The 23,750-nt window shown below is 41.9% G+C and overlaps 1 protein-coding gene across 2 annotated transcripts in view; it reads right to left on the bottom strand.

Annotated features, from left to right (window-relative positions):
• Positions 1 to 23,750, bottom strand: part of net1 (neuroepithelial cell transforming 1) — a 166,185-nt gene that overhangs the window by 77,291 nt on the left and 65,144 nt on the right. Inside the window, exon 3 of one of the 2 annotated variants that reach the window (XM_043714079.1) lies at positions 1,073 to 1,135. In XM_043714079.1, coding sequence (XP_043570014.1) covers positions 1,073 to 1,135 — 63 coding nt within the window. The remainder of the gene's footprint in view (positions 1 to 1,072; positions 1,136 to 23,750) is intronic. The other variant, XM_043714080.1, reaches the window with a different exon arrangement.

The raw sequence follows: 23,750 nt of genomic DNA, 5'->3' as shown, positions 1-23,750 counted from the left end.
TTAACAGGCAATCAATTTTTCAATGTATAGTATAATTTCAGTTACACTGTAAATTTTTGCTATAAATTCTGTTACGATCGAGCCCTCCACAATCACCTGATGAAGGAGCGTCGCTCCGAAAGCTAGTGTGCTTCCAATTAAACCTGTTGGACTATAACCTGGTGTTGTGTGATTTTTAACTTTTTTTTACTGTTACAGTATTGTTAGCCAAGATTACATTGCTGTGGGACTTGAATGCCAGTACAATGACAGTAGATGAGTTAGGGATACCACACGATTCTAGACCAACCAAACACTGCACACCAAAGACCTATAGAAACCTATTTTAGAAACTTTTTTTTCTGATTCCCATCTCAATAGTTTCTTTTATTTTGTAAATACTCTTTTCTGTATTACTGTGGCAGCTGACTCCCTGATAGGTGGAAAGGATGGTCACCTCCAAAGATAACATTCACTCTCTAGATTCGGGTATGAATATCCAATTCTCAAGATTACAAAGGAAACTGGCACTTGTGCAACTCTGCTTGGGCATGATTCATCGTTACCTTAATATAAGGAATGGGAACATTGCTAAAGAAAACTAAAAAAAACCAAAGTTTATTCAAAATAAAATGAAAACATATGGCAATATAATAAAACAAAATTTTAAAAATTATTTTCTGTAAATTCTCTTTTCAGACTTGGAGAGTAAACTCTGTTTTACTCTCCACACATGCTGATAAATCTGCCGGGTTTCTCCAGTATTTCTTATTTACATTTCCAATCTCCAGAATCTGCAGGACTTTGCTTTTATTTTAAAAGCCTGTATTCAACATGGACTAGATAGCTTGTTTTAATTCTGTACACTCGTGATAATTTTGTAATGGACTAAACTGTTGATGCGAGAGATGTTGCTTACACTTTGTTGTTGATGTATACCATTGCATGATACTTGAGTCACAATAAGTATTGGCATTGCAAATTAAGTACACCACTCAAACACCAATTCAACTTGATAATACATGTTCTTCATAAATATATCCTTTTAAAGCAAATCAAATGTAGCCCCCTATTTTAGCCATAAAATGTTTACCTTAATATCGAGGCTGCATAGGCTGACAACGTCATCATCTTTTGCTCTTCTTTTCCTTTTCTTCTAGGGAAAACAAATAAAATTTGAGCAAGTTTTCTTATAACTAAGTAGAAATAGTTCAGAAAGACTCAGTACAAGAGAGAGTTAAGTTTATCCACAAAAACATTGTTCTAATGAGTTATATCTGATAGATATACAGTACAGGTATAGCACAGTTAACCACAAAATAGTGATAACACTTCAGGTCAAAATAATATGTTCTCTCCAGTATGAATAATCTCACAACTCTACCATCAATGAAAAACTGAAACTTCTACCAAAATGAAAACGCCGTTTGCTAATATGAAAAGAGTGCCATATTTCCCTTGTGCAGAAAAAGAAACAAGATTAAGAACGTTACACACACAGCTACACAATAATGTGATTTATATTCAAACATTGTTCCACAACAAATTAGGTCCTTTTAAAATGAGCGGTGATGTCATAGAATCCTGGAGATGTACAGCATGGAAACAGACTCATCAGTCCAAGTTGTCCATGCTGACCAGATATCCTAATTAATTTCCAATCCCATTTTCCAGCACTTGGCCTATATCCCTCTAAACCCTTCCTATTCATATACCCATCCACATGCCTTTTAAATGTTGAAATTGTACCAGCCTCCATCACTTCCTCTGGCAGCTCATTCCATACACGCACCATTCGCTGCATAAAAACATTGCTCCTTAGGTCTCTTTTATATCTTTCCCCTCTCACCCGAAACCTATGCCATCTAGTTCTGGACTCCCCCACCCCAGGGAAAAGACCTTGTCTATTTACCCTATCATAGAGTCATAGAGATGTACAGCATGGAAACCGACCCTTCGGTCCAACCCGCCCATGCCAACCAGATATCCCAACCCAATCTAGTCTAACCTGCCAGCACCTGGCCCATATTCCTCCAAACCCTTCCTATTCATATGCCCATCCAATTGCCTTTTAAATGTTGCAATTGTACCAGCCTCCACAAGTTCCTCTGGCAGTTTATTCCATATACGTACCACCCTCTGTGTGAAAAGGTTGCCCCATAGGTCCCTTTTATATCTTTCCCCTCTCACTCTAAACCTATGCCCTCCAGTTCTGGACTCCCCGAGCCCAGGGAAAAGACTTTGTCTGTTTACCCTATCCATGCCCCTCATAATTTTGTAAACCTCTATAAGGTCACCCCTTAGCCTCCGACACTCCAGGGAAAACAGCCCCAGCCTGGTCAGCTCAAATCCTCCAAAGCTGACAACATCCTTGTAAATCTTTTCTGAACCCTTTCAAGTTTCACAACATCTTTTCGATAGGAAGGAGACCAGAATTGCATGCAATATTCCAACAATGGCCTAACCAATGTCCTGTACAGCCACAACATGTCCTCACAACTCCTGTACTCAATACTCTGACCAATAAAGGAAAGCATACCAAACGCCTTCTTCACTATCCTATCTACCTGCGACTCCATTTTCAAGGAGCTATGAACCTGCACTCCAAGGTCTCTTTGTTTAGCAACACTCCCTAGTACCTTATCATTAAGTGCATAAGTCCTGCTAAGATTTGCTTTCCCAAAATGCAGCACCTTGTAATTAATCCGAATTAAACTCCATCTGCTACTTCTCAGCCCATTGGCCCACCTGGCCAAGATCCTGTTGTAATCTGAGATAACCCTTTTCACTGTCACTACAACTCCAATTTTGGTGTCATTTTCAAACTTACTAACTGTATCTCTTATGCTCACATCCAAATCATTTATGTAAATGACAACAAGTAGAGGACCTAGCACTGATCCTTGTGGCACTCCACTGGTCACAGGCCTCCAGTCTGAAAAACAACCCTCCACCATCCTCTGCTTTTGAGCCGGTTCTGTATCCAAATGGCTAGTTCTCCCTGTATTCCATGAGATCTAATCTTGCTAATGAGTCTCCCATGGGGAACCTTGTTGAATGCCTTACTGAAGTCCATATAGATCATATCTACCACTCTGCCCTCATCAATCCTCTTTGTTACTTCCCAGTCTTCTGGCACCTCACCTGTGACTATCAATGATACAAATATCTCAGCAAGAGGCCCAGCAATCACTTCTCTAGCTTTCCATAGAGTTCTCGGTACACCTGATCAGGTCCTGGGGATTTATTCACCTTTACCCATTTCAAGACATCCAGTACTTCCTTCTCTGTAATATGGACATTTTGCAAGATGTCACCATCTATTTCCCTACAATCTATATCTTCCATATGCTTTTCCACAGTAAATACTAATGCAAAATACTCATTTAGTATCTCCCCCATTTTCCATGCCCCTCTTGATTTTATAAACCTCTATAAGCCCTAGCCTATTCAACCTCTCCATATAGCTCAAATCCTCCAACCCTGGCAACATCTTTGTAAATCTTTTCTGAACTCTTTCAAGTTTCACAACATCTTTCCGAAAGGAAGGAGACCAGAATTGCACAAAATATTCCAAACATGGCCTAGCCAATATTCTGTACAGCTGCAACATGACCTCCCAACTCCTATACTCAATGCTTTGACCAATAAAGGAAAACATACCAGACACCTTCTTCAATATCCTATTTACCTGCCACTCCATGTTCAGGGAACTATGAACTTGCACTCCAAGGTCTCTTTGTTCACCAATACCACATTGTTGTTTTCTACTAAACTGAAATCAAAAATGGACCCTTTAACTCTGACCAAAGACGTTATGAGTCTAGAATGGGTCTACTTGATTTAAATTTTTTGAGGAGGTGACAAAGGTAATTGATGAAGGTAGAGCAGTGGATGTCGTCTCCTTGGATTTTAGTAAGGCTTTCAACCCTCATGATAGGCTCATCCTGAAGATTCAGATGCATGAGCTTCACGGTTACGTGATTGTTTGGATTCAGAACTGGCTTGTCTGTAGAAGAAAAAAGGTAGTGATGGAAGGGTGTTTTTCAGCTTGGAGGTCTGTGACTAGTGGTGTTCCATAGGGATTCATACTGCAAACTCAGCTGTTTGTGATATATATAAATGGCTTGGTTGAAAATGTAGATGGGTGGGTTAGTAAGTTTGCAGATGACACCAAGATGGGGGAGTTGTGGATAGTGTAGACGGTTGTCAAAGGATATAGCAGGATATGGATCAGTTGCAGATATAGGTAGAGAAATGGCAGATGAAGTTTAATCCAGGTAAGTGTAAGGTGCGGCACTGTTGGAAGATCAAAGTGTCAAGGAAAAGTATACAGTTAATGGCAGGACCCTGAACAGAGGGATCAAATCCATAGTTCCCTGAAAGTGGCCCCGCAAGTCGATAAGGTGGTAATGCTTGCCTTTTTTGGTCAGGGAATTGAGTAGAAGAATCAGGATGTCGTGTTGCAGCTTTATAAGACTTTGGTTAGGCCACATTTAGCACATTTTGTTCAATTCTGGTCGCCACATTACAGGAAGGATGTGGAGATTTTGGAGAGGGTGCACAAGAAGTTTAACAGGGTTCTGACTGGATTAGAGGGTACAAACTATAAAGAGAAGCTATAAAACTTCTGGTTGTTTTTTTTGGAGCAACGGACACTGAGGGGAGACGTGATAGAAGTCTATAAAATTATGAGATGCATAGATAGCGTTGAGGGTCAGAATCTTTTTCCCAGAGCATGCATTTAAGATGAGGGGAGCAAACCTATTTTTACATAGTGTGGTAGGAGTCTGGAATATGCTACCAGCATTGGTGGGGAAGCAGATAGGATAGGGGTGTTTTAAGATCAGCACATGAACTTGCAAGGAATGGAGGGATATGGACCAAGGGCAGGCAGAAGGGATTAGTTAATTTGGCGTTATTTTTGGCATGACATTGTAGGCCAAAGGGCCTATTCCTGTTCTGTACTCTTCTATATTAGAATGTTACGATTAAGATAAGGGAGGTAACTCCAGTATTGCTAAAGCAGGGGGCTAGGATATGGTCATTGGTATTCCTGTGCAACAGCCTGAAAGGGGTCAATTTTAGTAGACAAAACATGGAGAGACAGTATAGAATAAAAAGTACCATTCCAAAGGATGTGCAGACCTAGGTATATATGTACATGAGTCATTTAAGGTGGCAAGTTAGGCGGAGAGAGCAGTTAATTATTCTAGTTAAGGTAAAGCTGCCATCATCGTAGTGTTATGGACCAGACCTAACCCCCTTCACATATATCAAGGAGACAGTCTAGACCCTAACCTTTTCTAATTTAAAGGCGTGTAAGGTATTGTCTTGCAGATGTAATTCGATTGGCCATGCTACTCCGCTTTAAACAAAATATACTTCATTCTTTCTCCAGTTAAAATACAGACAAAAGATTTGAGGATTGGTATAACTTCAACTCTTCGGAATATTTAACAGAACAATAGATTATTTAACTATTAAACAGTAACTGTTCCAACATAATAACATCCCATAAGCAACCCTTGGCAAATGCAAATTCAGTAAAATAGTTTGTCTTCCATGCAATGTTTCTCTAGTCTAGGAAAAATGAGCAACAAGAGAAAATTCGAGCAGAGAGAGAGATCTCCAGCTTTTTGTTATGGCTGAGAGATGAATCAACTTCCACAGACAACTTCAAAACCCCAACAACTACTGAAAGCTAAATTAAAACCCTGGTTCTGTGGGAGCCTGACTCCACCCATTCAGGATGCTTCTATTGTTCTAACTTTAAAAATCACAGGGCCGAGCAAGCTGCTTATTTTATTGGCTTGGAAGAGACAACTCATCATCTCTGACTCAAAAACTCTCTTCACCTCTTAAAGCCATAGCAATGTGACAAGAGGATATGGCCAGTGGAGAGATACAACTGCTGGTGGTTTAACCTGAGGGTCACCATACCTCAGTGAGAAGAGAACTTGAGAAGATGAGTCATTCATGGTAACCCCACCCCCCAAATAGGTTAATAAAATACAAAAGCAAGGAGATTATGCTGAACTAGTATAAGACACCAGTTAGACCCCAGTATAAGTACTGCATATAGTTCTGGGTGCCACTGTTTCGGAAGGAAGTGAATGAATTGGAAAACATGCAAAAGAGGTTTATGAGAATGATTCCAGGGAGGAGACACTTCAGTTATGAAGATAAATTACAAAAGTTGGGACTACTTTACTTGAAGAGGAGGAGGATATAAGGAGCTTTGATAGGATTTTCCAAAATCCTGAGGGGACCGGACAAATTAATTGAAAAACTGTTTCGGTTCAAAAATGTTCTTGAAAGCAAAAAAACTGAAATGTTTTACAAAAGAAACAAATGTGAGGCAAAAAGGGTTTATTTCATGCAGGGAGTAATTAAGGTCTAGAATACATTGCCCAGAAGTATGGTGGAGGCAGATTCACGTGAGGCATTCAGAGGACGTTGAATAGGAATGTGTGTAAGGTTATATTAAAAGGCTGGAGAATAGCGCCAAGTCATTATGCTCATTTAGAGAGCTAGTGCAGACAGATTGAACTGGATGGCTTTCTTCTCCACTGTACTAGTTCTGTGATTCTATGCTGAGGAGTGCCATAAGCATGGTATCATGGGCCTAAATGGGAGAATAACTTTTAAGATCTTGAAGAAGGCCTACCAGCTGAATCTTTTTTAAAGAATCTGTAACAGTGTCTTTCATGTTCATGTAACTTGTACATAGTTGCTATCATGTCTTCAAGAAGATGAAGTTTAATGCAAGTCTCTTCTTGTAAGAGGACCACATATTTTCCCTTCGGGATTGAAAAATGCTAACTTTTTTATCCCAAACACTGTTGCTAAGTTACCAGTGTCGAAGAATGTGGTGCTGGAAAAGCACAATTGGTCAGGCAGTATCCGAGGAGCAGGAGCAACTTCGTGTATAAGCTCTTCATCAGGACCACACTCTTTGACTCTGATCTTCAGTGTCTGCAGTCCTCACTTTCTCCTTGCTAATTTATCTGGCCAGTACATTCCAGTATGGGCTCTTGACAGAGTTCCTGATGGGCAGAAAACAGAAAACTAAGCTCCCTTTCCAATCAAGGAAGTCTAAATCCACATTTACATCACAGAACTATGAAAATGGATATAAAAAGGGACCGTTCTATCAGGAGCAACTTGGGCCACAACTAATAATGGATGCTATCATTCAAGTCTGTTGACCCATTTGGGCCATAGGTAACAGGAAGGCATATAGAACCCAAAGAGGAAATGCACAATTTTTCAATGAGCTTCAAACCAACAGCGATTGTGTTGCGGTTGTACAATTAAAGGAGCTGTACAAGTGAACTGCAAGAATCTCATCCCACTTAAAAAACAGTTGTCTGCTTAACTGGGATAAACCCAATGAGCAAAGTTATAACAAAAATGACTCACAGGCCTTTCATTGTCAGGATCAAAATTAACAGTTTTCAAACCCAGAGATCTACCATCTTTCAAGTCTGGGGGAGATGAAGTAATGGTAAAAATAATTACGTACACAAATATTCATAATGAGAAAAGCTTCAGGGGAGATAATGTGAGGGTGCAAGGGTGAACAGCTTAGAATCTCAAAGGAATAACATCAACCATCTTCACAGTGTCTATAATCATGTCCGTCACATCAGTGCTATTTGTGTCCTGTTGTTACCATACAATAAACTACATCTTGTTTAAGAGCCTCTTGTTGGATTACAATTGGCCTTCCTCTAACAAGTCAGATCAAGCATGTAGATCCTGATCATGAAAGAAATGGTGCTAGGAAATCTACCTTACAGTGAGCAAAATCACAGAGAGTAGTGATCTGGTTTCTTGTACAACAGAACAGCATTCTCACTATATTTTGCTAGAAACCAAAGATGTTCTGGGATGGTTTCTGATTTCCCCAGACATACACGTCATCATTGAGAATCCTCTTTCTCAACTGCCTTCTGCATATGCCTTCTGTTACTGAAGCCAATTGATTCTTGAGAATTCAACCAAATTAGATGCCTCCAGGATCTGATTCATACTGTAGTGAGTATTTGCTTAACAATCTAAATTAAATTTAACCCTTTGAGATAGAATAACTTCAACTTTCTCATTGTACTTCTACACTTCATAAAACACACATCATGAGAATGAAATCTGCTCAGCAGTGTAAGATGGTGCTTGAAGAGTGGCGACTTCAATGTCGGTTGGGTCCAGTGTAGATGGTGGTGAGGTAGTGGAGGAAGAATGGCAGCACAGGCGCAATTGATGATGGGCTGGCTCAAGACTGATGGACTCTCTTTAAGCTATAGGAGAAAGCGAGGACTGCAGATGTTGGAAATCAGAGTCCTGATGAAGGGCTTAAACCCGAAACATCGATTCTCCTGTTCCTCGGATGCTGCCTGACCTGCTGTGCTTTTCCAGCGCCACACCTTTCAACTCTCTATCTGTTTTTCCTTAAACCTATTCAAAATAGCACTGAGTGATGGCAACAGTGGGAAAGTTTTTCATTATATTTTACTGTTTTTCTCATTGTAAAATACACATGACAACAAGATCATTCATTCATTTGAAGATAATCTTGCCAAGTACAATTGGCTCCTTGTGTACCAGCAACCTCTTTCACTAGCCCACAAATGCCACATAGCATTCATCTGCCCTCACTATGATCTTATCCAGCTTGCAGGCCATTAACTTGCTGTCTATTTTTCTGACATTAGCCCAATTTCTTTCATCTTGTTCAGTTTCCTTTCTTAATACTCATTTCATTATCTTTCACACAAGGATGTTATTTTTAATCTTGCTTTTACCCTGTTATTTTATTTGTTTTTTTATCATCTGCAGCCATATTTAAAAAACAAAATACAACTTCGTTGCTTAAAATGATTTTTCCCGTATGGTGCTATAACATTATACGAGGGTTAAAAATCACACAACACCAGGTTATAGTCCAACAGGTTTATTTGGAAGCACTAGCTTTTGGAGCGTTGTGATTTTTAACTTTGCACATCCCAGTCCAACACCAGCACCTCCAAATCATTATACAAGGGGACTATATATTTCTCCAATGTAAGAATACTACCTCATAAAATTCTTTCATTCTCTGCCTCCAGAGGGAAAGCACTGTTGGTAGCAAATGTACACATAAATTGCTTGCGCCAGCAATGCTCACAGGCAGTACAAGTTTCACAATCTTGACATGCCTATCAGTAAATGTGTCACACCAGAATTTCGAAGTCGTGTTCAGTTCCTGAAACCCGTGTATTTCTCAGACATTACGTAATTCTGTATGCATGAAAAACTGAATCAAATTACAAGAAGCAAATTAGTTTACAAGCAAGTTTACACATTCGCCAGACACAAACATCAGGAAAAGTACAAGAGTTTGATGGGGGGTGCATTGCACCCATATCCTTATATTTTAATCAGATAATAGGGTGAATAGCCAAGCTCTTTTCCCAAGGGTAAGAAAGTCCAAAACTAGAAGGCAGAGGTTTAAGGTGAGAGGGGAAAGGTTTACGGTAAGAGGGGAGAGATTGAAGATAGACCTGAGGGGCAACTTTTTCACAAAGAGGGTGGTGCGTGTATGGAACAAGCTGCCAGAGGAAGTAGTGGAGGGGGTTCAGTTATAATATTCAAGAAGCATCTGGATGGGTGCATGAATAGGAGGGATTTAGAGGGATATAAGCCAAATGCTTGCTAATGGGACTAAATCAGTTTAGTTTATCTGATCAGCGCAGACGAGTTGAACTGATGGGTCTGTTTCCGTGCTGTATGACTCTATGTTCCTCTTGACTGTTTATGGAGTTTCACATTCTTGTTCTGTGTTTCTCCAAGAAATCAATCAGCTTCCTTTGATGTCTATGCAAGTTCTTGCCTTTGGTTGGATTGAAAATAGAGAAAGTGCAGACATAAACATAGATAGCAATGTTTTAGGAAACAAAACTCCTTTAAAAGTACTTTTAACTGCTCCATGTCCACATTGAAATGTGATTTGAAGTCTTCCACCCATTTTGGATCAAATTAGTGTTACCTTAGCACAATGAAAGATCCAGAGTCTCTTGTGCCCAGTGCAGCATCAAGACAATCGCAAACCATTCCCATTAAACAATTACAAGCCCTTCATAGTTTGTTAATTATGATGCAAGTTCCCTTGCTTGGAATGAAAAAGTGCATCCACTACTTGCCATACTTCGAATGGATACACAAAATACTTTGGGAAAAGGTCAATTCTCTGCTTGGAACATTTTCACTCAAATAAGAAAGAAGGTGTAAACCTACTGCCTTGTTTCTAATTTTAAATCAGGAGAAGCACCTCCAATCATCAGAAGTGCACTCCTACTAATATTCCAAACAGCAGGAAAGCCCCATTTAATATTCACCTGGTAAACACCCCAAAGTATATTGAAAGGTGAACCAGCCAAGTCCAAAATATCAGAACACCCTAAGGTGCAAATGAAGATTTTAGTCACTGCCCTAAACGAAGAAGTGGATTGAGTAGTGACACCTGTAAGATCAAGAAGCAATGATAAACAGAACCCATTATGTGAGATGGCATTGGTTAGGTAAACTGTCCTATTTTTATATTACTGCACTGTTGCGAATAATGATCATGTTTCCAGCAACACAAAAATAGCTTTCCTCAAAACTGTTGCTATGGAATTATATAGTGCAGAAGGAGGTCATTTGGCCAGTTTAGATTGCTTTGGCTTTGTGAATTTATCCAAATACTCCCAATCCATTATTCTGTTCCATAACTCCACAAATGTTTTTTCCTTTTCAAGTTTCCATCAAATATTCTCATGAAACAGGGAATAACTCTGCTTCTACCATCTTTTCAGTGAATGCATTGTATTATTCAAAAAGTCTAAACCAATTATTTTAAATCTCCATCATCCAATGGACTGCCAGAAAGAGCAGTCCAAACGTTGTCGGTAGGCATAAAGATTCAGGCTACAGCTCCACTAGATATCAAACTGTCACGATTCCTATTTGTTATAGGACCACTCCTCATGCAACTACAGGGATATTTTCAGCAGGGTTGCTAATGGGGAGGATACTCCGTACCAGGTTAGATCCAATCTTCCGAGACTTTGGGGGGGGGGGGGTGGCTGGTGGGGACGCCAGTTGTGAGCTGCCATCAGGAATGCCAATGCCAGATTCAAGAGTCTGCTAAGTGAGAGAGACACTTTACTTCAGGGGGATAAAGTTCGGTATAGGAGCCATGGGAATGGCCCTGCATGGATAAGAGGCATGGTCAACATGAGGTCTGGTCCAGTGATGTATAAAGTTTGCATAGGTGTGATGGTCCTGAACAAGCAAATGGACCATATGAAAGCTGCACACACGCAGGTGGTGCGAGAACAAAGCTTCCTCAGTTTTCCGACAGCCTTTCCAACTCTACTGAAACCCGTAGGCTCTCCCTTCCTATCAAGTATTGAAGATAGCTCAGAATCTGAAATGGACATGATAGATGTTGCCACCTAAACAGCTTTGCCACCTAAAGGAGAGAATGAATTTCTTCCGACTCATTCCAGGCACAAAAAGTGAGCTACTGTGTGTTACACACCACCCATATCAGAGGCAAAGTTGGAGGAACCTGACTCGGCGCTAAAATGTCCCAGGAGGAGTTAAAAAAGAACCACCTATATCCACTGACTTGGGGGGAGGGATGTACTGATTGTCATGAGGTCAGCGAGGTTGACTTCATTGAATATGAGTTGCCTCATTGGGCTGTTAATCTAGTCCAATCAGGGAGCCCTGGCTAACAGATAAAAAGAGTGTTAGTTTCCTATCTTCCTGGTGGTGGAATTTGAATAAAGATTCGTGCACTTGGTGTCTTTCAGTGTCTCACACCTGCACACACACACCATGGGTGCTGGGGAAAAAAATAAGCACTACCGCACTTAGGTGGTAGTGTGGGGGTTAAAAGAAAAAAAAATACACAGAAAAAAAAAATAAATTGCTATACCCTTTGATGTGAAGGGCAGAAAAAAAAAGTTAGTTTTCCTATCTTCCTGGTGGTGGAAATTGAATAAAAAATTCGTGCACTTTGTGTCTTTCACTGTGTTTCACACGTATATACACACCATGGGTGCTGGGAATAAAATAAGCACTACCGCACTTAGGTGGTAGTGTGGGAAAAAACAAGAGTGTTAGACATCCTCTTCATTCTGACAATTGGCTCTGAGGAAGCTGAATCAGTGTCAAGGACTGTCCGTGTGGAAAGAAAGGGTGACTTGGTGACGGTATACCAAACTCTGTGGAGTTACTTCAATGGTAATGAGGGTGGATGATAAGAAACATTTTTTCAGCTTGGAAACTGTTGTAATGGGTTTTATAAATTATATCAATGAATATAAAAAGGAAATAATGTCGAATTTGTGCAATACTTCGCTTTGTCTGCTATTGAATACTTGTGGGAGATGTGTACATGCCGTTAAAACCATCAAAAGAGTACAATGAAGGTGCAAAAGGATGTTCAGATTGTAAACATTGACACAAAGTAGCCCTAGATTTTGCTCAACTAAAAACAAATTAATTGGAGGTTTTATGAAAACTGTTTATATTAAATATTGCTTACAGGACTCAAATTTTAAAGGATTGAGCAAGAGGAATTTATTTCAGGTTTGGTGTACATAACGTAATTATTCCTAGAAATCACATGACTAGTGATAACATCTTGCTTTGCTATAGACTCTGCGGGGGCTGTTTTTGATTAATGATCAGACTGGAGAGACAATAAATCCATAAGACACAGGAGCTGAAGTAGACCATTCAGTCCATCAGGTCTGTCCCACCATTCAATCAAATCACAGCTGACCTGATAACCCTCAACTCCATTTTCCGGCCTTTCCTCAACATCCTTGATTCCTTTACTAATTAAAACATGTGTACCTCAGCTTTGAATATATTTAATGATCCAACCTCTACAGTCCTATATGGGAAAGAAATCAACAGGTTCAACACCCACAAAAGAATTTTCCTCCTCATCTGTCTATAAATAGGAGATGCCTTATTCTGGTCCTAGACTCTCTCACAAGAAGAAACTGTCATCCCGTTTCCACACCCCGAGTCGAAGCAAAATGCTCAGAGACAGAGTGTAGTTTTACCTCTTTCATCTTTATTCCAGGCCCTGGAGGGAGAGACATTGATCCCCCATGTGCACAGAGACATGAGTTCATGCTCTTCTCTGGAGGAGCAGTTTCTCAAAGAACTATATAGTCATTTTACAGGGAGGAGCATCCAGATAAGGCAACATACATATTAATTGGGTGATTATTACAATCAATGAGTATAAATAGCAGAGACCAAGCCCTTTACTGTGAGACAATGAATGTTCTTAACCTTGTTAACTAGATTTGTTAAGTGTGTACAAGAAAACTTTCTAATTCAGTATGAGGATGTATCTACTAGAGAAGGTGCAAAACTTGACCTACTCATGGGAAATAAGGCCGGGCAGGTGACTGAGGTGTCAGTGGGGGAGAACTTTGGGGCCAGTGACCATAATTCTATTAGTTTTAAAATATTGATAGAAAAGGATAGACCAGATCTAAAAGTTGAAGTTCTAAATTGGAGAAAGGCCAATTTTGACAGCATTGGGCAATTGGGGGACGGATATTCGCAGGTAAAGGGACGGCTAAAAAATGGGAAGCTTTCAGAAATGAAATCACGAGAGTCCGGAGAAAGTATATTCCTGTTAGGGTGAAAGGAAAGGCTGGTACATATAGTGAATGCTGAATGACTAAAGAAATTGAGGGTTTGATTAAGAAAAAGAAAAAAGAATATGTCAGGTATAGGCAGATAGATTGAGTGAATCCTTAGAAGAGTATAAAGATAGTAGGAGTATACGTGAGAGGGAAATCAGGAGGGCAAAAAGGGGACATGAGATAGCTTTGGCAAATAGAGTTAAAGAGAATCCAAAGAGTCTTTACAAATACGTTAAGGGCAAAAGGGTAACTAGGGAGAGAATAGGGCCCATCAAAGATCAGCAAAGTGGCCTTTGTGTGGAGCCGCAGAAAATGGGGAGGGGGGGGGGGGAAGCTAAACGAGTATTTTGCATCAGTATTTACTTTGGAAAAGGACATGGAAGATAGGGAAATAGATGGTAATGTCTTGAAAAATGTCCATATTACAGAGGAGGAAGTGCTGGTTGTCTTGAAATGCAAAAAAGTGGATAAATCCCCAGAACCTGATCAGGTGTACCCTAGAACTCTGTGGGAAGCTAGGGAAGATCTCTTACTGAGATATTTGTATCATCAATAGTCACAAGTGAGGTGCCGGAAGACTGGACGTTGGCCAACGTAGTTCCATTGTTTGAGATAGGTGGTAAGGACAAGCCAGGGAACTATAGACCAGTGAGCCTGATGTTGATGGTGGGCAAGTTGTTGGAGGGAATCCTGAGGAACAGGATGTACATGTATTTGGAAAGGCAAGAACTGATCAGGAATACTCAACATGGCTTTGTGTGTGGGAAATCATGTCTCTCACACTAGATTGACTTTTTTGAAGAAGTAACAGAGAGGATTGATGAGGGCAGAGCGGTAGATGTGATCTATATGGACTTCAGTAAGGCGTTCGGCAAGGTTCCCCATGGGAGACTGGTGAGCAAGGTCAGACCTCACAGAATATAGGGAAAACTAGCCATTGGGCTGCAGAACTGGCTCAAAGGTAGAAGACAGAGGGTGGTGGTGGAGGGTTGATTTTCAGACTGGAGGCCTGTGACCAGTGGAATGCCACAAGGATTGGTGCAGAGTCCACTACTTTTTGTCATTTATATAAATGATTTGGATGTGAGCTTAAGAGGTATAGTTAGTACGTTTGCAGATGATAGCAAAATTGGAGATGTAGTGGACAGCGAAGAAGGTTACCTCAGATTACAACGGGATCTTGATCAGATGGGCCAATGGGCTGAGAAGTGGCAGATGGAGTTTAATTTAGATAAACGCGAGGTGCTGCATTTTGGGAAAGCAAATCTTAGCAGGACTTATACACCTGGAGGTCCTAGGAGTGTTGCTGAACAAAGAGACCTTGGAGTGCAGGTTCATAGCTCCTTAAAAGTGGAGTCGCAGGTAGATAGGATAGTGAAGAAGGCGTTTGGTATGCTTTCCTTTATTGGTCAGAGTATTGAGTAGAGGAGTTGGGCGGTCATTTTGTGGCTGTACAGGATATTGGATAGGCAACTTTTGGAATACTGCGTGTAATTCTGGTCTCCTTGCCATCAGAAGGATATTGTGAAACTTGAAAAGGTTCAGAAAATATTTCCAAGGATGTTGCCAGGGTTAGAGGATTTGAGCTATTGGGAGACGTTGAACAGGTTGGGGCTGTTTTCCCTGGAGTGTCGGAGGCTGAGGGATGATCTTATAGAGGTTTATAAAATTATGTGGGGCATGGGACAAGTCTTTTCCCCTTTTGTGGTTTTGTGCATGGTAGATTGTGCATTACCAATTTAAGAGTTCTTTGAGGAAGTGACCAAGTTGCAGGAAAGGCTGCAGATGTCATACACAAGGCGTTTGATAAGCTTCCCATGGTAAACTAATGGAGAAAGTGAAGTCACATGGTGTGCAGGGTGTTCTAGCTAGGTGGATAAAGAACTGGAGACAGAAGTAGTTGAAGGGAGTTTCTCGAAAGGGAGAAAGGTGACCAGTGGTGTTCCACAGGGATCAGTGCTGTGGCACTGTTGTTTGTGACATACATGAATGATCTGGAAGAGGGCATTGTTGGCCTGATCAGCAAGTTTGCAGATGACATGAAGACTGGTGGAGTAGCAGATAGCATAGGGACTGTCAAAGAATATAGACTGGAGAATTGGGCGGAGAAGTGGCAGATGGAGTTCAAACCAGGCAAATGTGAGGTGATGCATTTTGGGAAGTCTAATTCTAGAGCCAACTATACTGTAAACGGAAGAGTGTTGGGAAAAATTGATGAGCAGAGAGATCTAGGAGTTCATATCCATTGTACCCTGAAGGTAGCTGCACAGGTGGATCAAGTGGTCAAGAAGACATATGATATGCTTACCTTCATCGGACGGGGTATTGAGTATAAGAGCTGGCAGGCCATGTTAAAATTGTACAAGACTTTGATACTGTCGCATTTACAATACTGTGTACAATTGTGGTTGCCACATTACCCAAAAGGATGTGGACACTTTGGAGAGGGTGCAGAGAAGGTTTACGAGGATGTTGTCTGATATGGAAGGTGCTAGTTATGAAGAGAGGTTGAGTAGATTAGGATTGATTTCATTGGAAAAAAGGAGATTGAGGGGGGACCTGATTGAGGTCTACAAAATCATGAAGGGTATGGATAGAGTAGATAGAGATAAGCTTTTTTCCCAGGGTGTGGGATTCAAGGTGAGAGGTGAAAGGTTTAAGAGGGATATACACGGCAAGTACTTCACACAGAGGGTGCCTGGAACGCGTTGCCAGCAGAAGTAGTAGAGACATGCACCGTAGATTCATTTAAGGTGTGTCTGGATAGATGCATGAGTAGGTCGGGAGCAGAGGGATACAGATGCTTAGGAATTGGGCGAGAGGTTTAGACAGCGGATTTGGATCGGCTCAGGCTTGGAGGGCTGAAGGGCCTGTTCCTGGGCTGTAAGTTTTCTTTGTTCTTTGGGGCGAGGGAGTCCAGAACCAGAGGGCATAGGTTTAGGGTGAGAGGGGAAATATACAAAGGAGACCTAAGGGGCAACTTTTTCACGGAGAGGTTGGTGCATGTATGGAATGAGCTGCCAGAGGAAGTAGTGAAGGCTGGTACAATTACAACATTTAAAAGTCATCTGGATGGGTATATGAATGGGAAGGGTTTGGAGGGATATGGGCCGGGTGCTGGCAGGTGGGATTAGACTGGGTTGAGATATCTGGTCGGCATGAACAAGTTGCACCAAAGGGTCTGTTTCTGTGCTGTACATCTTTATGACTCTAATGGATAATTTTCCCCATGTTAGTTGACTTTGCATACTGAATGCTTCCAATATTGTCAAACGGCTCTATATAATGGCTGCTTTTCCACCTTGTTAACCCATTACCCTTGCCTCCAGCACCCCATTGTTAACTGTAAGTTTTTACCTGATCTGAGTTGTGGTCAGCTGAACCTCTTGTTTCACAAAACTCAGAACTTAACTTTTTCCCTGCCTGCTCATATTCGATACACATTCTCAAAACAACCTTTCTGCATTAACCCTGTCAAGTCACCAAAGAATATTAAATGTTTCAATAACATTTCCTCTCTCTCTTCTGTGTTCAAATAAGTGTAGGCCCAGTCTACTGAACCCATCCTCAGAAGACAGTCCATCCATACTTGATATCAGCCTAGTGAAACTTATTTGGTGTTGGAGAATTGAGCTCAATGGACCAGAGGCCACAAACAAGGATAGTAGTGAAATTGACAAGCGATTTATTACACAAAGTGATATCGCGGAAGAGGAATTAACCCGGCTGACACAGAACTGGTTCTCTGCACAGATGCTGAAAATGTGTTGCTGGAAAAGCGCAGCAGGTCAGGCAGCATCCAGGGAACAAGAGAATCGATGTTTCGGGCATAAGCTCTTCTTCAGGAAGGGCTTCTCTGCACAGATGGCCAAATGCTCTTCCCTGAACAGAAGTGTAGGCATATTTTTATAGGGGTAAAGTAGTTACAGTACAATGGTGAAAATTGTAGAGATTAAAACAAGAATAAATAGAATGGAAATTAAACAAGAGTCCGGCAGTTGCAATTCATTTATAATTGACACAGGAGATTCCAGCCACCTCCGTGAGTGGGTAAGAATGTCTTCTGGAAGATTCTTCATAGTATTTTCCATCTGCGCGAATATATACAAATGTCTCTTGTCCTGGTATCCAGGTGTGTCCATTGTGTTCCTCCTGCAAGCGAAGTCTGCCAGGCCCTCTCTGTCTGTCTATTTGTTTATGCGGTATTGGTTTCAATGAGAAATGAGCCTTCCCTTATGGTGCAGTGCTAATCGGGCTGGGAGCTGATTGTGAAAAGTTATTTTAGGGAGTGTATTCTCTAGTCTAGGAAGGGGCTTTGTTGTGTCAGGTTTTTATTTATCCTGTTTGGTCAAGACTGGAACACTCTAGGCAGTTTCTGTATATGTTGGCAGGCTTGATTTCTGTGTTTTGCAAACCAGCTTCTGTGTTTTTTATGTTGCCATACTGTGGGTGGGCAGGATGGCAGATCTTTTCCCACATCTGGCAGTATATCTTTCCTTAAATGAGTACTGCTCACAGTATCCCATCTGTGGTGTAACTAGTGCCTTGTATCATTTTAGCAAAACCTTCCTTCTATACTCCATTCCCTTTAAAATAAGATCAACATTCCATTTGTCTGCTCATTATCCGCTGAATTTGGATGCTTTTTTTTGTGATTCATTGGCAAGGACTTCCTAATCTCTCTGTTCCATATCTTTCTGCAGTCTTTCTCCATTTGAAGAATATTCAGCTCCTCTATTCTAATGCCAAATCACATAGCCTCACATCTCCCGACTTTCTCTTCTGTCTGCCAAGTTTTTGCCCACGCACTTAACCTGCTATATTCCTCTGCAAACTTGGTGTCATCCTCACCATAGAGTAGAATAGAATAGAACATTTCATTACACCACTTGCCTTCTAACCTATTTTTGTGTCATTCACAAACTTGGCTATAGTACACTCACCTTTCTTATCCAAGTCATTAATATATGTTGTAAATAATTGTGGCTCTAGCACGGATTCCCATCGCGTTCCACTCATACAGTTGCCATCTTGAAGATGGCCCACCTCTCCCCTCCCCCCCATTCCAACTTTCTGACCTCTATTAGTTGGCCAATTCTATGTCCATACTACCTCCAACACTACAGGCTCTTATCTTATTATATCACCTAATTTACGGTATCTTATCAAACACTTTCTGAAAATTCAAATATATCACATCTATTGCCTCCCCTTTATCCTGTTTATTATCTCCTTAAAGAATTTGACTAAGTTTGTTCAGCATGGTTTCCCTTTCATGAAGGCATGCTAATTCTGCTTGATTATAGTACGTATTCTGAAAGGTTCTTGTTTTATCAGGTTCAGATTCAAAAACACCAGCAACGGTTCTCCTTCAAGATCCTCCGCTCCACGCTCGCAGCAATGCGCCAGCACCTAACCTCTCTACAGTCTGCCCTGCCTCAGCTGAGGGCCACACCCTCTCAGAATTGCAAAAGGACCCCTCCTTTACTATATTCTCAGGAAAATTAATACTCTCAACAAACAGTATTTCAACTCCGTCTCAAACATCAAAAACTGTAAGTACAACAAACTTTTATCTATCCACCTCCACAACCAGCGCTCCTCAAACATTCCAGAAGATTCCCCTGGCCTCTGGAACTGCTCAGATGCCATTAGCCATGTGGCTGGTGCAGCTGCCACCCCACACCAGATCCCAGCTCCCAGCCCTGCTGAGTTTTCACTATCCTTCCAGACCTCCCCCTCACTGAGGACGAACAATCAGTCCTCAGCAAAGGACTCACCTTCATCCCCGTCCACCCACGCATCAATGAATTTAATACACGCCGTGACGTTGAACACTTCTCCCGCCGCCTCCGCCTCCGAGCTTACTTTCACAATCAGGACTCCCGCCCACCTTCCGAGGACCCCTTCGCCCGCCTCCAACACACTCCATCTATGGACACCCCGCGCTGGCCTATTACCCACCCTCGACCTCTTCATTTCCAACTGCCGCTGGGACATTAACCGTCTCAACCTGTCTATCCCCCTCCCCCACTCTAACCTCTCACCCTCACAACGCGCTGCCCTACACTCCATCTGCTCCAATCCCGACCTCACCATCAAGCCAGCAGATAAAGAGGGCGCAATGGTAGTCTAGCGCACTGACCTCTACACCACTGAATCCAGACGCCAACTCGAGGACACCTCCTCCTACCGCCCCCTCGACCATGACCCTACACCCCATCACCAAACCATCATCTCCCAGACCATACAGAACCTCATCACCTCAGGAGATCTCCCACCCACAGCTTCCAACTTCATAGTCCGGGAACCCAGCACTGCCTGGTTCTACCTCATTCCCAAGATCCACAAGCCTGACCACCCTGGCCGACCCATTGTCTCAGCATGCTCATGCCCCACTGAACTCATTTCTACCTACCTCGACACTGTCCTATCCCCCCTAGTCCAGGACCTCCCCACATACGTTCGAGACACCACCCATGCCCTCCACCCCCTCCAAGACTTCCGTTTCCCTGGCCCCCAACGCCTCATCTTCACCATGGATATCCAATCCCTCTACACCTCCATCCACCATGACCAGGGCCTCCAAGCCCTCTGTTGCTTCCTCTCCCGACGTCCCCAACAGTACCCTTCCACCGACACTCTCATTCGTTTGGCCGAACTGAATTTCTCCTTCGAATCCTCCCACTTCCTCCAGACCAAAGGGATAGCCATGGGCACCCGTATGGGACCCAGCTATGCCTCTCTCTTTGATGGCTACGTAGAACAGACCATCTTCCATTATTACACCGGCACAACTCCCCACCTCTACCTCCACTACACTGATGACTGCATTGGCGCCACCTCGTGCTCCCACAAGGAGGTTGAGGAATTCATCAACTTCATCAACTTTACCTGGACCACCTCTGACACCTCCCTCCCCTTCCTGGACCTCTCCATCTCCATTAATGACGACCGAATTGACACCAACATTTTTTACAAACCTACCGACTCCCACAGCTACCTGGATTACACCTCTTCCCACCCTACCTCCTGCAAAAATGCCATCCCGTATTCCCAATTCCTCTGCCTCCACCGTATCTGCTCCCAGGAGGACCAGTTCCACCACAGAACACACCATATGGCCTCCTTCTTTATAGACTGCAATTTCCCTTCGCACATGGTTAAAGATGCCCTCCAACGCATCTCATCCACATCCCGCACCTCCGCCCTCAGACCCCACCCCTCCAACCGTAACAAGGACAGCTGCCATCCATCACATACTGTTGCTATTGCAAATTCCTCATTGCTTCTATCTGTATCTCCAAACGGTTCACTCGATCTGATAAGATTTGCATCCAACAGCATTTATGGCAGATATAATCCAACGTAACCCTCAAACTCTCTCTTTAAACTCCAACATCTCTTTGAGGCAATCCCTTTTGTGTAACCCCACAGGGGTTTTTTACCATGGCTAACCCCACCTGACCAGCACATCGTTGAACTGTGATTCAACAATGTGCTGCCATTCAAAAAAACTGAACCATGATCTCCTGGCTACAAAGGAAGTGAGGGTTGATTATCCCTCCTCTCAGGAGAAAATGAATTTCCTTTAGGTTGTGTCCTAGACTCTGCACAGGATATGAATTAAAACAGACATTCTTGTGTGTTTTGCGCCCAGAATCATGTAAAAAAGGGGGCTAAAAACCAACTGCAACCCTTGAATTCTGTGTGCTCAAGTGCTGATTGCTAGTGTGTTAGCTTGGGGCTCGAGTTGCTAAAGTGCGTTGAATAAGGACACAGTTCCATCTCAGCACTGTCCTCATGACTTGTCTTACCTGCCTATCTTCTTTTCCACCTATCCACTCCACCCTCCTTCCTGACCTATCACCTTCATCCCCACCCCCCACTCACCTATTGTACTCTATGCTACTTTCTCCCCACCCCAACCCTCCTCTCATTTATCTCTCCACCCTTTAGGCACTCTGCCTGTATTCCTGATGAAGGGCTATGCCCGAAACATCGATTTTCCTGCTCCTCGGATGCTGCCTGAACTGCTGTGCTTTTCCAGCACCACTAATCCAGAACCTGGTTTCCAGCATTTGCAGTCATTGTTTTTACCCTTTATCAGGTTCAGTTAGAGGAAAGCTTGTTATGAACATCCTCCTCAGTTGATCTTTCCCATTTTTAAAAAGAAAACTATCCATATCAGTACAGGGTGAAACCTATTTGCTCTTTTGAAGTAGCGATTAAAAGAACATTGAATTTCCAGAAGAAGGTGTGCAAAACTTCAGAAACAACTGTACACAGTTAGTGACTGGATCACACGCCAAAACAGCAGAACAACTGATTCCATAATATCCTCTGCTTCATTCTTCTGCATTCAAGAAAACCCATTGGACAAAGTATTTTTTTCAGAAAGCCAATTACTGCAGAGAAATTGGTTTCTTCCCTCTCTTTTCCTCATGAGTGCATGTTTTTATATACACAACTACAGGAACAAGTATTTATATTTCTACTGATTGTGTATGCTAACCAATTATTGAATTGCTGTTCTGCAAGCTTTGTTCCAATAATAAAAAACACATGCGTTTATAAAGAAATTTGTTTCACACTTCAGTTTCTTTAAAATTTGATATAAATGTGATATCCAACTGGTCGTCTTGTCAATTGCAAACTGTATTTTAATGTTATGTTGTGACCCATGTGGAATGGCATTCGAGTGACGGTATACACCTCCAGCCATATTAGTAACGTAACTTTTAAAAGTATGATGGGCTTTGAGCTGAAGTAAACAATTGTTTCTGTTATTCGATGAATCAGTAACATGGGGTGCAGAGATCCCAGATGAATAGGTAGAAGAGCATGGAGAGGACTGGTGATCCCCCTGCCCATTACAAAATTTTAGAAAGTGGAACTAGGAAATGGGACAATCACGACAAGTCTAGCCAGGATACAGGCAAAAGGACAAATAAAATAGAATAGAATTTGTAGAGAGAAAGCAGAGTTAACATTTTGAGTCCAGTTACCCTTCTTTAGAACTGAGAGTAGCTAGAAAAAGGTGGTATTGGAAATAGAGCCCAGAGAAAAAGAGTGACAGGCTTACAAAAGAATGGATGAATGCCAAGCAAAAAGAAAAGTTAATAACGGGGACCATAGGTTGACGAAAGCAGCCCATGTCATGACAGGGCTTGGGGTGTGGAGCTGGTTGAAGGACAGACAAGAAGGTGTTCAGATTCTAAAACTGTTAACCTTGATATTGAGTCCTGAAAGCTACAGGGTCCCCATATGGAAAATGAAATGCTTTTCTTCCAACTTGCGCTGAGCCTCGTTGGAGCACTGCAGCATTGAGTCATACAGCATAGAAACAGAATCCTTGGCCCACCATGGAACAACAGACACCAAACGATACTGATTCCATTTACCTGCACTTGCTCCATAACCCACTATGCCCTGGCATTTTAAGTGCTCATCCAGATACTCTTAAATTTTGTGAGAATACCTGCCTCTACAATTCTCTCAGGCAGCATTTTCCACATTTCTACCACCCTCTGAGTGAAAAAACATCCCTTCTAAACCACTTGCTTCTTGCCTTAAGCTTATGCCCTTTGGTCTTAGGCATATCTGATAAGGGGAAAGGATTCTCACAATCTACCCTGTCTATGCCTCTCAATTTTGTGTACATTAATCAAATCCTTCCTCAGCCTCTTCTTCTCCAAGGAAAACAAACCCAGCCTATCCAATGTTATGACACGGTGGTGAACCCTTCTGTTCATTAAACCAAACACCCAGAATAGCTCACCTCACCTCGTAATCTGTTAAAATATGTGTGACACAGAACTCCCAAATACCACTGTTTTTTAACTCTAAAAGTGAACATGAAACGACAACTATTCACAACTCTAACCGCCCCTTCTCTTTACTGCTTATTACCTGCGTCCAACTCTGTAACAATATATTGTTCCATAAAACCCTTATTAAAATTGCATCAACTTAATTTCAAAACTATACAGCTGCTGTCGTCTTCAGTGTCTTTCATCTTCCGGCTGAAAATCTCCCTGGGTCATCTTTTTTCTTTTACTGTGA

The sequence above is a fragment of the Chiloscyllium plagiosum genome, chromosome 23, assembly GCF_004010195.1.
Source record: "Chiloscyllium plagiosum isolate BGI_BamShark_2017 chromosome 23, ASM401019v2, whole genome shotgun sequence".
NCBI lineage: Eukaryota > Metazoa > Chordata > Chondrichthyes > Orectolobiformes > Hemiscylliidae > Chiloscyllium > Chiloscyllium plagiosum.
Note: the sequence above shows the minus strand (reverse complement) of the source record. Positions and strands in the feature narration are given on the sequence as shown.